This window comes from Arvicola amphibius, chromosome 3, assembly GCF_903992535.2.
Source record: "Arvicola amphibius chromosome 3, mArvAmp1.2, whole genome shotgun sequence".
NCBI classification, from domain to species: Eukaryota; Metazoa; Chordata; class Mammalia; order Rodentia; family Cricetidae; genus Arvicola; species Arvicola amphibius.
This window is the reverse complement of record NC_052049.1, coordinates 170,539,968-170,556,250: the sequence shown is the minus strand read 5'-3', so window position 1 is coordinate 170,556,250 and position 16,283 is coordinate 170,539,968. Positions and strand designations below refer to the sequence as shown.

Below are 16,283 nucleotides of genomic sequence, written 5' to 3'. Positions count from 1 at the left end.
TGGGGCATGGTTCAGGAGGGAGCGTGTTAATGCAGCACACAGGAATACCTGGGCTGGAGTCCCAGCACCGCAAAAATACCAGGTGTAATGGTGCATGTCTGTAATCCCAGCAGCTGGGAGGTGGAGACAGGGAGACCAGAATTCAAGACTATTCTTGGCTACCTACACAATTAAGACTTATCCTGAAGGAGGAGAATGACAAGATTTGACTTGCAAGCCTTTGGCAGCTGTGCTTAAAACAGATTGAGAAACAAGAACAGAAGCTGGGGCTAGGCCAAGAGGCCATTACAGTGGTCCTGATAAATGGGGCTAGCGGAACCAGGGTGGTGGCAGAGACAGGGAGAGCCATTGATTTCTAATTTTTTTCCCAATAGAACAGATTTTCCTGACAGATCAGGTGTAGGCTATTTAGAAAATAAAGGAATCACAGAAGACTCACTCCCCCCCAAAGCGAAGGGAGTTTTCATCATCCAAGGAAAGGGTGGCTATGAGGAAAACCGATCTGTAGAGAGGAGGCTTGGGCTTCACTTTTGAACTTAAGGTTGAAATATCTACTGGATATCGAGGGAGCTGAAGCTCCTGCTGTCCAAGAGCCTAAATGCTGAGATTCCATCTGAAGCAGCAGGGAGAGTTGAGCCTGTGCATGCAGAGCTCTTCCCGGTACATATACACCTGCACTAAAGCTTAGTTCATAAAGTAGGCATAGTTGGAGATAAACAAGAACAGCCGATAACAGAATGCAACAGGGTTGAAGATGTAGCTCAGCTAGTAGAACACTTACCTGCCTAGCACACTCGAGGCCTAGGTTCAGTCCCCAGGACCACTTAAAACCCAGTGTGATAGTGCACTCCTATCATCTCAGTACTTAGAAGGTGGAGGCAGGAGGATCGGATGTTCAAGGTGTTCCTTGGCTACACAGCCAGTTTCTAGCTATCTGGTCTCAAAACCAAAACAAAGATAGAACAATTATTTAAATGTACTAGAATGGGGGGTGCGTGTCTCTCTATTGTATATCTTCACCCTTCACTCAAGGACAATATATTACAGCTTCTCTTCATGAATCCAATTTCCAGCATTGCTACTCCTGTATCTTTAACCATTGAGTAAAATAAGGGCTACATGAACACAGGCACTGCGATCCCTGACAACTGCCTGGTAATCAAGGTGCTACGGTGTGATTAGTGGCAGGCAGAATAGGCAGCATAGACTTGACAGACAAAGGATACTTCCATCATATCCCAGGTGGGACGGAGTGCGACAGCATGAGATACCATCATGATTCCCAGAGAGGTGCAGCATTTAAAACTCAGGAGTTGTTTATTTCTGGAATTTTCCACTTAATATAGTCATATAGTGGTTGACTGCCATGGGTAACTGACATTACAGAAAGTGAAGCCATAGATAAGGGAGACTGCTACATGCCAAGTACACATTGCTTATGCATCAAGATTGAGGTGGAAGTCATTAGTGAGTAGATGGATTTGAAATCGTGCGACTGATAAGATCCTATATTTCTAGGACAATAAAATTACCTGCTGAGCCTTCATCAAATGATCTACTTCTCCATTTCCTCCCTCTGCAACAAGGTTAGGCTAAATCAGTGATTTCCGTCTGTGCTCTTAGAGCACTACTGTTCCATAGACGAGATATCAGGACCAGAAATGTTTGCTTCCCGTTGCCTAAGTCACCCCATGTTTGTACAATTAAAAGATGGGCAGCTGGCCATGGTAGCAGCTACCTTTATTCCCAGAACTCCAGAGGCAGAAGCAGGCAGAACTCTGAGGTCAAAGCCAGCCTGATCCATAGAGGAAGTTCCAGGGCTACAAAGAGAAACCCTCTCTTAAGCACCAACAGCAGAGGTGTGCACTGAGGATGGAGTAAGCTGGTGTGATATGTCAGCTTCGGTGAACAATGTGTGCCGGGGAGAGCATCTTTCTAATGTATTAGTTTCTCATCTGAAATGTGACCTTGTGTATCTCCTCACGGCTGCTCACCATCATCTATCAAGAGATCTTTCTCAATAATTACAGATTCACACTACTCTGTGATTATGTAATAAATGTCCCCCAAACTCAACTTATGCTCAGTTTCTCCATAAAACATGCTTTTTGGAAAAATCAGTTTTAAAAGACGGAATGGTTCCACTTATTTTAGTCAATTGCTCAAAGTGAGTTATTCAAATTTTCCTCTGAGTTTCTGAGCTGATTCAGTTGATAATTTAACCATAGAAAAATGCACAAAATTCACTGAGGAATCTGAGGCAATAGAATTGGAAGTTTGAGCCCAGTCCATGGGGTAAGAGGAGGAAGGAAAGGAGGAAAGAAGAAAGAAAAAGGGGGATGAAGGAGAGAATTAGCATTATGAAAAGTCTGTATCACTATGGTCTCCTGTATCACTGGGATACCAGATACCAGGCAAATGTATGGTGCCTTCATGGATGGTGCCAGCCTTGGAGGTGCTTGATTGAACCATGACTTATACATAGTAAAAGTGGATGAAAAATATTCACAGAAAATAATCTAGCTGTACTTTTAAATTTATCTTGTCTAGATTCTTCCATTTTAGATTAGGAAATTAAAATTTAAAGCCAAAAGCCAGTATGCTGTCACCCCTGCCGCCCCCTGTCCCAGTCCACGGGGGTGAGGGGGAGGGAGGGAAGAAGGAGAAGAGAAAGAAGGAAAAGAGGGAGGAAGGAGAGAAGTTACATTATGAGAAAACATTAGACACTTCACTCAGTTACCTTCCCTCTGCAGTGGAGAGCTGAGGTCAAATGTCAAAGGTCATGCTTGAAATTAGAACTTAAGTCCCCTCCTGACTCTGAGTTCTGTGTTCTATCCAACACTCTCTACTAAATCCAAAGCTGCTTCAGACATGCCTCTAGAATTTACCATCGAGGCAGGAAAGCTAGACATGATGGCACACACTTGTAATCCCAATACCTGGGATGTTGAGGCAGGAGGATCAAGAGTGTAACCTAGCTAGCTCATCCTTGGTGACATAGCAAGCACAGGGTCCCTCTGGACCTTGTGAGACCCTGACTCACACAGAAAAAAAGCAGAAGGACAAAAGCAAAAGTTTTATGAAAACTATATTGCTGTACACAAAATAAAGCATCGTTTTAAGTTTTAAATTAAGGCAAAAAGTTAACAATGATATGCGATTTGCATCTGCTTTTTAGGGCTTTCATTGAGGAGGGTGTTGTGATCCTTGCCTGTTCTTAACATATTAATTTCCCATCGGTGTATTTGTCTTTGCAGTCCTGAGGGTCATCCTTGCCATTACCTTTTGCCTGGTGTCTGGTATCCTAGTGATACTGCTGCTCGCCCTCATCCGCCACGGGCCCTGCTGGCAGAGAGAAGTGTATCGGAACATCTGAACAGACGGCTGACCTCCAGGGACAACATCTCTCAGTGAGGCGGCACCTTCAGGATGGGTTTCTGCCATGTGGGCATTGAGAGTTGGTGTGAGCTCACTGCCACAGGAACGAGTGCAGGGCTGGCAGGCTAGGTAGGTCTTCTGGCTACCGGCCACCCAGCTGCTCAAGGGCTACCATAGGACTCCTCTACAGGAGCTCTTCCGCTCTTCTCTGTTCTCTCACACAGAGGTCCTGAGAGAAACAAGAAGCCAAATTCTAGTTCATCTTGTGCCTTTGAAGAGGTAAGGGAGAGAAAGTAGGACCAAGACACAGGTTAGAGCACAGTAGGTATTCCAGAATGTTAGACTAGAAGTGGAGAGTCCACAGGAAAGTGGCTTTAGTTATTTACTAAACTTAACTCTTTCTCTTTCTCTGTCTCTCTCTCCCCTCTCCCTTCCTTCTTTTCCTCTCTCCCCTCCCTCTCCCCTCTTTCTCTTTCTCTCTCCCTGTCTGAAAAGCAATTTAAACTTGTACCTGTACATCTAACACACACGCGCATATATCCGTATTCAAAATGTCTTAGGTAAGGCATTTGACTCTCACAAACTGTAATGTCATTCACTTTAAGCATAGCCAGAATTATTTTCTCCCAATTCCCACACAGAGAAATAACTGAAAAACCGATGAGATGAAGTCATTTTCCCTGACTCTCATGGACTGATTTTTGTACAGTTTACATTGCCTTCACTTTAAACTTATGATCTCTTACACTCACAGGGCTCTTCATGGCCAGTATGAAATGATCAGTTTTTTTTTTTTACTTCTTTAATTTTTGGTGTAGTACTGGAATGCACACCCCTGGGCTTTGTGCACACTAGGAGATGCTTTACCAATGAACTATGCCTTCTACCCTCTCCAACCATGTGTCAACATAAAAAGGAAAGTTCATGGGGCAGGGGACTGAGGGAGATTGACAATATTCTGGCGTTTGGCCTTAAATTTTAATTTCCTAATCTAAAATGGAAGACTCTAGACAAAATGAATGTAGAAGTCACATTTAGATTGTCTTCTGTGAACAATTTTAGTCCATTTTTACTACATATAAGTCATGGCCCAATCAAGCACCTCCAAAGCTGGCACTATCCATGAAGTCATTAAGGAAAAGACTCAAACTTACTTTATATTCTTTATATAAAGATTTATATATATCATTATATTCTACTCCAGTCACACAAGCATTCAGCTGGTGATAAATTTGATCTCACTCCTCAGTTGGTTGTTCTACTTCCTTGGGATTGACTATAGATCTCGGAGTATACCGGATTGGGGGTGGGGTGGTCAGAGTCCGCCTCTGTCCTCTGTCCTCACTGTCTGCGGTCAGAGTCAGGCCTCTGTCCTCTGGCCCCACTGTCTACACTCATGTGTCCTTCTGAAGACAGGCAGAAACATGTGGACTGTGGCTCCCAAGAGCACACTCAGAATTCACTGTCTAGATGTCTCTATGGGATGCTGGGGTCCTTGACACCCAGCAGGGAACTGCTCTCCACTCAGATCCCCACCCATCCCTCAAGTCCCATGGTGCCCCTGTTAAACACCAAGCATTAATCTCTATAGTCTATACTTTAATATAATTCTCAACAAACCAAAGCCATCAAAAACAAAACTTGAAGAGCGTTCTCTCTCCCTCCCTCCCTCCCTCTCTTCTCCCTCTCCCTCCCTGATATGTGTGTGTGTGTATTTATGTGAGTATGCATGTGGTTTGTATACACGTGTTGCTTTCCCACGCATGCTCAGAGGATGAAGGAGGATGTCACATGCCCTTCCTATTCTTCTTATTACTTTAAGACAGGATTTCCTACTGAACTTGGAGCTATTCTGGAATCCAGTAAGCCCTAGTAATCCTTCTGGTTTGTCCCCCACAGCACTGGGGTTAAAGGAACACACGGTTCACACTCAGCTTTTTACATGGTGCTTAGGATTTGAACTCAGGTCCCCACACTTGTACAACGAGGGCTCTTACCCACTGACCCATCTGCCCAACCCCCAGTACCCAACATCCCTCTGATTACTGCACAGAAAGCTCTCAGGCTCAATGTCACCATCTCCTTTACCTTCTTCCGCTGGCAAATGCTATAGCCATTTTTCATACAACATGGCAGAGGAGAGAATCACAGTGACAAAAAATCTATAGGAATAAAGCAAAAGGCACAGATGAACTGTAGGGTTTCTCAGAAAATAACCAGCAGTAATGCAACTTCAACAACGGGGAATGTGAACTCCCAATACTGATAATTGCCTGGCAGATGGGACAGATGTGACCATTCTAGTTGCCATGGTGATACTGCTGAAAGATCATCACTAGAGCTGAGATCACCTCCGTTCTTGTGTGTTCCTTGTCATCTGAGAGGCCTTTGTGTAGAATTCACACAAAGCAATCATTATCATGTTGATAATAATTACATAAAAATACCAGTGATAAGTACACAGGAAAGCACTGAGGGAGACATGGGTGGACTATCCTTAGCTTTAATGGCATAGCACTGACAGGGAATTAAATGCATAGAATTGTGAAAAATACTAGTGCTTAAGAAATATCATACATGAGGCTCCAACATTTAACCGGCAGTCACTCGATAGCTTTTTGTGCTAAAACTGGCATCTCGTCCCTGAATTTACTTGTATTTCCTATTTTCTCAACTCCCTGCCCTTTTTCTATCTTGTTCTAATAATTGTTAGCTGACTGACTCCTTTTGGTCAGAGAGGCTTCTGGGTAAATGGCTGTTTTTAACTGTTATAACTGTTTTCTCTTTTAAAGCTCTTGATGAAAACCTCTCAAGCAATAATTCACATGTGAAATGTTGGTGCCTCAGATCAGGGCCCAGAGACACATACAGTCACACACGGTCTTAAACGTCCACAATGAGGGCCCAACACATACAGTCACACACGCGGTCTTAAACGTCCACAATCAGGGCCCGACACATACGGTCACACATGCGGTCTTAAATGTCCTATAGCTACATTTGCACATTTGCAAAGATAAACTTTTTTAATTAAATGAATTTTAATACAAAGTATATTTTTAAATGCGTATAAAATATCATTTTAATAGGTAATTGATATTCAAAAGGTGTTTATGGAATATTTTAAAGATATTTCTCATACCAAGTATCTAAAATCTGATATGATGTACATTTTAGTCTTCTACCACCTCCCAAATTGGAGTAGCCGACTTTGAAGACTCAGTAGTGGCTAGTGGCCCCACACTGACTCGGGCCACAGATAGTAGCCTTTTTAAAGCAGAGAAAACACATTCTTTATTTGTAAAATACACTTTTTGTCAGATGGTGGTTCTACATGTCTTTAATCCCAGCACTAGGGAAGCAGAGGCAGGTGGATCTCTGTGAGTTCAAAGCCAGCATGGTTACAAAGTGAGTTCCAGGACAGTCCGGGCTATTTCACAGAGAAACCCTAACAACTAGAAAGAAAGAAAGAAAGAAAGAAAGAAAGAAAGAAAGAAAGAAAGAAAGAAAGAAAGAAAGAAAGGAAGGAAGGAAGGAAGGAAGGAAGGAAAGAAGAGAAGAGAGAAGAGAGAAGAGAAGAAGAAAAGAGAGAAAGAAAGAAAAACTACGCTTTTGGTTATTGTGACAAAACAGCTGTCATCCAGGGCTGGAACACAGCTCACTGATGAAATGCTGTCAGTCATCTCCAGGGCTGGAACACAGCTCACTGATGAAATGCTGTCAGTCATGTCTAGGGCTGGAACACAGCTCACTGATGAAATGCTGTCATCTCCAGGGCTGGAACACAGCTCACTGATGAAATGCTTGCCTACCGAAGGCTAAGGCAAGGCCTGAGTTCCACCCCCAGTACCACAATAAAGTAAAAATAAAAAAAATACAGGGGATCATTTTTCTCCTGTGTCTTCATTGTTTTTTTTTTCCTTTGGCCAAACTGATGAAAGATTGTCTGAAATGCTTTAGTTTTAAGCCTGTCTTAAAGGTAATAGCGGAGCCCTCTTCTAACTTACCTCCTACTAAATGCTAAATGTCTAGAGAAGGAAGCCGGTAACAGAGGCAGAGGGATGCCTTTTCAAGGTAAAATGGAACAAAGAGCAATGACTTCTCAAGAAAACCATTCACAAGTTATGACTTCCCACACAATTTGCTTTATAGCTAAATGAACAGAAATATGGAAATATGTTTACCATGATGAATTCTGAGTCCGAACACATCACACACACACAAACACACATGCACACGCACAGGTGTTTCTCTGGATAGCCCTGGCTGTCCTGGAACTCACTGTGTAAAATGGAGAAAATGAGCTGGGCACCAGCATGCATTCATTCACCCCTCCCTGCTTTCCGACTGTCAGGTGACCGGCTATTTCAAGCTCTTGTCACCTTGACTACCCTGTCACGGTGGGCTTTACCCTTGTGCTGTGAGCCATAACTAACCCTTTGTCACATTACTTTTCTCAGAGGACTACATCACAGCAACAGGAAGTGAAGTTAAGAGGGAAGGAACCAGTGCTGTTTCCTTCTAATTCTTGCATTTGGGCAGGGTTGGATTCGATACCATGATGATGAGTTATTATAAAGAAAGTCTGTCTCTCTCTCTCTCTCTCTGTCTTTCTGTCTGTCTCTGCCCCCCCATGCTCTTCCACAGCTACCTGCTACCTCACCAGAGGCCCTCCCTAAAGCAGATCCTGGCACCATGCTCCTGAGTTTTCAGAATTGTGAACTAAATAAACTCTTTGTAAATTGTTCTGCCTCTGGTATTTTGTCATTGCAACACCAAAACAAATCAAAGTAACTTACGCGGAAAGCAGAAGAGAATAAGGTAGTTAAGCCAGATTGCAGGGCCTGATGTCCCAGCTTGGACTCTTACTAGCCAGGTGGTGATAGTCACCTAAATTTTCTACCAGTCTCCTTGTCTGTAAACTGCAGACAGCAGTGGCTCCTAGTCAAAGTATTATGATGAATAAATGAGCTACAACTTACAAATGCCAGAAATGGCCCTGGGCCCTAGTGAGCAATATATTATTATTAAAATAATAATACTTCATTAAATATTCAGTGTAGGATGTCAGGAATTTGTCACTGTCTGCCAAAAAACCTTATCATTCTGAATTTTATTGTTAAACAAACATGAGATGTGATTTTTCATTAGCTCTCTATACACTCTCAAGAGTGGATTTCAATCTTACCCCACATCTTAAAGTGACAACCATTATTAAAATGATGGAGTTTCTCTTGGAGGAGCAGCAGGGACACCAGAGATCTCATTAAAACTGTTTTTTTGATTGAGGATCTGTCTCTGAGCGAGGAGAACACTGCATTAAAGAAAGAGTAAGTGGATTTCAGCAGGAAGTCAACTGCCAACAGAACCTTCAAATAAAGTTCATTAACGTGTGAAGACGTAACCTACGGAGGAGATGCATCAAGTCGGCTCCACTGTCATGAGAGGGCAGATGTAGAGAGAATAAAAAACAAAACATGGTAGGCTGTATAAAGATTTGTTATCTTGCTAAGGATAAAAAGGAATTATTTCAAACAGACTAACAGTGAAGGCTGGTGGTTTTTTTTTTTTTTTAACTTCCTTTCGTGTTTTGAAACATATCAACTTCTTATAATTACAGAAGTAAACTGTCACCCTCAGGCACAAATTTCATTGATCTTGAGGCTGATGAAATCAAACAGGGTGCTACAATCAGGTGGTCTTCAGAAACGCAAGCAGGGCCTGGCCATGCGATGAGGGCAGGAGGAGAGTGGGTTTTCCAGGATGGAAGCCTGGCATTGTCTCTCCCACCAGCCTGAAGGAAAACTACCAATGTCCTTTCTTCCCAGTCATGTGGGCTCATCCTTTCTGCCTCCTACAGACTCTCTTCCTGGCCTCTTGAGGTTCAGGTCTGGGAGGTAAAAGCCACTTGGATGACACTTGTATTGAGTATATAGACTGTTGACAGGTTTATGGTGGTTTGGGTCAGAACATTGAAGTTGTGGCATGTAGGGGTTCTAGTGAGACCCTGCATTCTTTCTCACTGCCTCCATTTGTAGTAGATCAAGAAAGAATAAGATGCAGGCTGGATAGCTGGCTCAGGGCGCTTGTCAAAAGACAGACAATTGTGGACGAAAAAAAAGTAAATTTCAGAATTATGGATAAATACATATAAAAATTAGTATATGATAAAGGTGATTTTTTTCTGTGAAAAATGAAAAAATGAGTTAAATCCCAAGTGATAGAAACACATTTAAAAGGAATAAGTTTGGACCTTTAACAAAAATAGCTTTTAGAGGAATCATATGTTCCTACTGTTTAAAAATTACATATTTATATTTTTAAATCAAATTATATATAGAAAACAAAACAAAAATATTAAAAAAATCAAGTGATTGAGAGTTTCAAGTCAGATATGGAAAAATGGAAAGCAGGAAGGGTAGAAGGCGACACAAAGACAAAGAGATCAGAAGTTTTTACGAGGTTAAGTGGTGTTTGGGCAGGAGAGAGCTAAAAGAGTAGAGGAGTGGAGGAGGGTTTGCTCAGGAACTTTAATTTTTTAAAGACAGGTTCTCAGCTTGTAGTCTTGGCTAGCCTAGAATTCACTATATAGACCAGGCTGGACTTGAACTCACAGAAATTGGCCTGTCTCTGGCTTTGATTAAAGATGTGCAATACCATACCTGGCTATTTTAGATTTTTTACTTCTATAATGGATTGTAAACAGAGGCAGAGCTTTTCTTGTGTCCTGCTTGCCCAGTCCCAAATAATCACACAAACGCTTATATTAATTACAAAATGTTTGGCCTGTAGTTCAGGCTTATTATTAAATAGCTCTTAGAACTTAAATTAACCGATGTCTATTCATCTACATTTTTCCACATGGCTTCACGGCTTTACCTGTTCTCTAGCATCTTACTTCCCAGCAGCTACTTGCTCCTCCCTGGACTCTGCCCTTCTCCTCTCTGTATTTTCAGTTTGACTTTCCCACCTGTCCTTATTCTGCCTTACTATGGGCCAAATCAGCTTCTTTATTAACCAATGAGAGAAATACATATTCACCGCATATAGGAGGATTATCCATATAGTAGTGGATCACACTCCTGGTTACAAAGCACAATCCCGTGTAGACATTAGTATTGAATTCAAGCAAGAATATCTTGAGTAATCATCTACAAGGCCACCAGCAGCCTATGCGAAAAGTGCCAGAATTGAGGAGTATGAGGGACTGAGGCCCAGCTACTGACATCCCTAGAAAGGCCAAGAGATCATGGGGACTTGACAGCCAGCCCTAACCTGATTGCCTGCTCTATCCCAGTTCAATTAGTGACACTTCGCTCAGAGAGCTCAGACCTGTGTAATAATCTACACATAACTCCCCTGTGATGGCAGAGGAAACTTAATATGGTACCAGGCATCCCTTAAGGGCCATTGATCTTTGCCTTGGAATGCCTGTGAGGTCCAAGTGGCCTGCAGGCGAGATAAGAATAGGATAACGTGTTCCTGCTTTTGTAAACTTGCTGACCATTGTGGGAGTGAGATGAAATGGCCCTTTTATTACTATCTACCAGGAAAGGAGACAGCTAAGAGAAGCAGAACAATTTTCTTGCCCAGTCACAGATTCCATAGATAACTATAATGTCTGCCTTTGATGTCCACCTTCATAAACTCTTCCCTTTGTCCCCTTGCTGTTGGGCTCTAAGGCTGCTGTCCTTCAGTTAGCAGTAAGAATAAATCTATTTTCTCTAAGTTTGAACTGAGTCTAAGTCTTTGGTCTTTCCCAGTGGATTGGAGTGCCATGAGATGGCACGGGGGGGGGGGGGCAGCCCCAGCATTCCCAAGGCAGACTGGCTGGGAGCAGAGCAGGGATGAGGGCCTGGGTTTGCCATGGAAGGTTGGTTAGGGTGTCACAGCTGGACTATAACTATAAACTTCAAGTTTTCAGATGTTGTGGTTTAAATGTGAAATGCTCCCATAAGCTCATGTGTTTCAATATTTGGGGCCCAGCTGGTACTGCTGTTTGGGAAGGTGATAAAAACCTGATTGCCAGGCAAAAATTGAGAGCTTGGGGGTGGGGTGGAGGTAAGGGGAGATGGAGAGAGAGAAGTGAGAAGGGGGATGGGGAGAGCTTGGGGGAATGAGACAGTTTGGAAGGAGGAAGAGTGGATATGGGAGCAGGGAAGTATATATCTTAAGGGAGCCATTTTAGGGTTGGCAAGAGACTGGACTCTTGAGGGGTTCCCAGGTGTCCAAGGAGATGTCCCCAGCTTGTTCCTTGAGCAGCTGAGGAGAGGGCGTCTGAACTGGCCCTATCCTATAGCCACACTGATAAATATCTTGCATATCACCATAGAACCTTCATCTGGCAATGGATGGAGACAGAGACAGAGACAGAGACCCACATTGGAGCACTGGACTGAGCTCCCAAGGTCCAAATGAGGAGCAGAAGGAGAAAGAACATGAGCAAGGAAGTCAGGACCACGAGGGGTGTGCCCACCCACTGTGATGGTGGGGTCCATCTAATGGGAACTCACCAAGGCCAGTTGGACTGGGACTGATGGAGCATGTGATCAAACCCGACTCTCTGAACGTGGCTGACAAGGAGGGCTTACTGAGAAGTCAAGGACAGTGGCACTGGGTTTTGATTCTACTGGATGTACTGGCTTTGTGGGAACCTAGTCTGTTTGGATGCTTACCTTCCTAGACCTGGATGGAGGGGGGAGGACCTTGGACTTCCCACAGGGCAGGGAACCATGACTGCTCTTTGGACTGGAGAGGGAGGTGGAGGTGGAGGGGGGAAAGGGGGAGCGAAATAGGAGGAGGGGAGGAGGTGAAAATTTGTAATAATAATAATAATAATAATAATAATAACCTGCAGAGGGACAGCCTCACTGACAAAAATGAGCGACAGAGGCTGGGTCTTTGAGGTTTAATAACCCCACTCTACTTCCTGTCTGCTTTGTTTCCTGTTCCAGAGAGCTGGTTAGATTTTTGTCAGCTTGACACAAATTAGGGTCATCTGAGAAGAGGGAACCTCATTTGAGAAAATGCCCTGTAGACCAGCCTGTTACAAGCCTGAGGAGGGCCATTTTCTTGATCAATGATCGATATGAGAGCCCCCAGCATACTGAGTGATGCCATTTCTGGGCAGGTGGTCCTGGGAGGTTTGAGAAGGTATCTGACCTTGAGGAGAAAGCCAGCAAACAGCATCCCTCCAAGGACTCTTCTCCAGTCCTTCTTACCTCCCGTTTCCTGCTTGATTTCCTGTTCTGACCCCCCTCAGCAATGAACTGTGACCTAGAAGTATAAGCCAAAGAAGCCCTTTCTTCTCCCAGGTTGCTTTTGGTCATAGCCTTTCTTAAAGCAACAGAAACCTAACACATGCATCAAGATTTGAGGACATCAGGGGGCTAATTGCTACTTCCACCATGATTCGCTGCCATAACAGACTGTCCCCACAGCCTGGGAGCCAAAGCAAACTCTCCCCATCCTTGGTTTGTCAGAGCCTTTATCACAGTATGGAAAGTAACGTATTTGCTGTTAGTTAACATTTCTACTGACGATTATCAATTTCATAAGTGTGTGTGGCAGTTCTGTAAGTTGCCATAGGGAAGGAGCCCACTGCACTGCTAGGTGGTATTATATTTAGTATAATTTACCTTGCTTAAACTCCTGAGAGCAAAGGAAAAATACACATAAAAGTAATCATATCTACAGTCTCATTTTCAAGACAAGGTCATAGAAAATAGACCACAGCCCAGCACTCGGGAGGCAGAGGCAGGCAGATCTCTGTGAGTTCGAGACCAGCCTGGTCTACAAAAGCTAGCTCCAGGACACGCTCTAAAGCTGCAGAGAAACCCTGTCTTGAAAAAACAAAAAAAAAAAAAAAAAAAAAAAATAGACCACAGGACTTGTTGAATTATATCACTTTTCTGTGATCACTGATCCTTCTGAAATTTATTCTTCACTGGATTTAGTTGGTTATAGGTAATGAAGTTGCATTTATGAGGAAATAAAACCCAACAAACCTCGAAATGCATATAGACAAAGGGAAATTTGTTTTTAGATTCATGTGGGCAACAGAAGAGATGTCTTAAATGCAACGCATAAAATGGGAGAGCTTGAGTAATATTAGAGAACGGTAACAATTGCCATAAGATAGTGCAGCATGAATAATAAAAACCCAGAGACAAAGATTGAGGTTCAACCTGAAAATCAGAAAAGCAAGGCAGCGAGCGAGCCTCTGGCTCTTTCCTCTACATCAGACCAAAATGGTGACCCTGCCTCCAGGAATCCTCAGAATGAGACTCGGCTAAGACCTGTCTCTTCGGGTCTTATATTTCTCTCTAGGGCTGGGATTAAAGACATGCACCACTACCGCCCAGTTTCTATGGCAAACTTTGGCTTCTAGGATTAAAGGTGTGTGCCACCACTGCCTGGTCTGTATGGGCTGACCAGTGTGGGTGTATTTGCTGATCTTTAGGCAAACTTTATTTATTAAGATACAAATGAAATGTCACTACAAGACAGAAAGAGCAAGTTGGAGTTTCAATGATAGGCTTGATTATCTTGATAAGCATGGGAATTTACCAGGGAACAAGCAAGTCACGTGAATTTTAGTAACTGTAGGTGAAATTTAGTTACAGGTTCAAGTCATGTAGCTAAATGGGTTGGTGAAACACAGGTTGTACAGAATACTCATTATGTAGCCATTAATTAAGTGGCTCATTATTACATTCACTTGTTAATTAAGCTTTTGGAGAACTGCAATTACAGCTTCTCATCTTCATCTGGCAGACCAACTCAGGCCCCAGTGTGCGAGACACAGATGAGCACCAGCCAGTGCGGCTTCACCGGCACTGCTTAGCTTCCAAACAGAAGGCTCTAGTTTCCAGATGTGCCCGGGGGCCTTTGTCTCCCTTTCCTTAGATGGCCATCTTTTGAGTGGAAAAGGGGAGAGAACTGAGCAAAAATTGACTATGAGGAAAGGCAATTTGGCCCTAACCTCTCCCCATTACCCAAGGCTTTTTTGAAGGGAAGGGACGTTGCTATTAAGAAAACTACCTCAATGTTATTCTGATTTTAGCTCCAGGAAATTGGTTTTTCTTGCTTATTTATGTGTCTGTGAATTGTACACATAACAGATCCATGCATTTCCCACGAAAACAAAGCAGTTCTGTCAACCACAGAAAAGCCACCTTTCTACCCCTCCCTCCCCTGCCTGTGACTCCTCCATCTCCCACCTTTATTTTCAGGGAAGTCATCTAAAAGGAATCATATAGAATGTAACCTTGTGAGACTGACTTTTTTTTAAAAAGTTTTTTAATGAGAATATCATTTCCCCTTCTCTTTCTTCCTTCTGACCCTGCACATGCTCCCGTATTTCTCCCTCCCAAACCCATGGCCTCTTTCTTTGTTATTGCTATGTTTATCTTCTATATGCATAAATACAGATATAAAGCCTGCTTGGTTTGTTTAGTGTTACTTGCATGTATATGATTTTGGGACTGACCATTGGGTATTGAATAATCAATTATGGGGCTCATCCCTGGAGAAGACTATTTTCCCACTCTCCACGCTAGGCTTGGTTGAAAAGCTATATAGGAGTCATATTAATTTTTATTTACCTAAGATTACATAGAACACATATAAATGCATTTATTACACAGACACAGTTTCAATAAAGTATGTCACTTGGCTACAATTCTTCCCCCCAAGAGCCATAGACTGTCTAACAAAACACCCAATACCAGGCATGAGGAAACCCCTTTCAAATTGATCAGTGAAGTCCGAGAGACTCCTAAAACAACACAGGACATTGTTGCCCTGGGTTACCTCCCAGAGGCTGAGGTTAAGTCCTATTGCTAGGACACCACGCACTTTGGACAGGACTTAGTGGATCCATACTGGATGAAAGAAATTGGAAGATGCTATAAAAACTTCTGAGGGAGTGAAGCAACTAGTTGTCCTATCTGCTATAATCCCTGGGAACCACAATAATGGCCAGCATGGCATGATATCCCCAAGAGTGAAATAGCTCTGCAGCCAGCACCATGGAACAAGAATGAAAACTGATGTGGTTAAAGGATCCCCTCCACTGAAGAGAAAGAGGCAAATGAGAATTCAAGGACAGCCTGCATCAGATCTGAGAAACTTCTAATGACCTGGATTGAAGACCAGATGCAGAACCAGGCCAGTCAGCTGAAATAAACAGTTTGCTGGGAAAAGCTTCTGAAACTGCCCATCATGTTGAACTTGCTTCTCAGCTCTGGGAGCTCAAATAATTCAAGACATGGTGGTCACACATACATGGACGTGAAGCAGTGCACATGTTGTGTGAAGGCAGCGGGAGAGTTTATGAAAGCCCCAGATACCCTGCTGGTGGGGGAAGAAAACTCTCACTGCAGATGAACTCTTCCCAGTCTGGAAATGAATCCCTCCCTGCAAGGCCTTTGTGACTGAAGTCTTTGCATGTGAGGCAATGTTGCAGGCTACAGATTGAGACTTTGATCTGGCACAGTGAGGACACTCAGCCTCTGTGCATATCAATTAGCACCTGTGGCCAGAAACAGTAAGACAACCCAGCTCCTCCTCCAAGACACCCTCTTAAAATGCTGTGCAAACAAAACAGAAAAGGGCTTCTTGGAGAATGACAACCTTTCCAGATTTTGTTTGCTGTGGGAAATGTCCTCACATATCCTTTTGTTGGGGATTTTAATCCCCATGCCAAAGTGGTGTTTCTTTCTTAAAAACCACTTCTTTGATCCAAGCAAAGGATCAAGAAATCGTGGGAGATTTTAAGGCCTACTATCTGCTCTGCTGGGGCTGTGGTTACAACTGAGCAACCATTCTAGAAGAGTCACAACATCTCTGACCACATCAAGAACCTCACATGGGCTTGGCATGATGTCACTAAGGAGTGTATG

At 43.2% G+C, this 16,283-nt stretch overlaps 1 protein-coding gene and 1 long non-coding RNA gene across 4 annotated transcripts in view; one reads left to right on the top strand and one right to left on the bottom strand.

The window, feature by feature from the left end:
• The window catches only part of Acp3 (acid phosphatase 3), a 46,527-nt gene extending 38,404 nt beyond the window's left edge, over positions 1–8,123 (top strand). The window contains exons 11-12 of one of the 2 annotated variants that reach the window (XR_005284720.1): positions 3,258–3,507; positions 8,026–8,123. Coding sequence is in view for 1 of the 2 variants with exons in the window: in XM_038323599.1 (XP_038179527.1) it covers positions 3,258–3,376 (119 nt within the window). In the remaining variant the exon portion in view is untranslated. Of the gene's footprint in view, positions 1–3,257; positions 3,825–8,025 lie in introns of those variants that run through there. The other variant, XM_038323599.1, reaches the window with a different exon arrangement.
• The window catches only part of LOC119810228, a 42,063-nt gene that overhangs the window by 8,844 nt on the left and 16,936 nt on the right, over positions 1–16,283 (bottom strand). For both annotated transcript variants that reach the window (XR_005284722.1, XR_005284721.1), the window contains exon 2: positions 3,283–3,607. This is a non-coding gene — a long non-coding RNA (uncharacterized LOC119810228). The remainder of the gene's footprint in view (positions 1–3,282; positions 3,608–16,283) is intronic.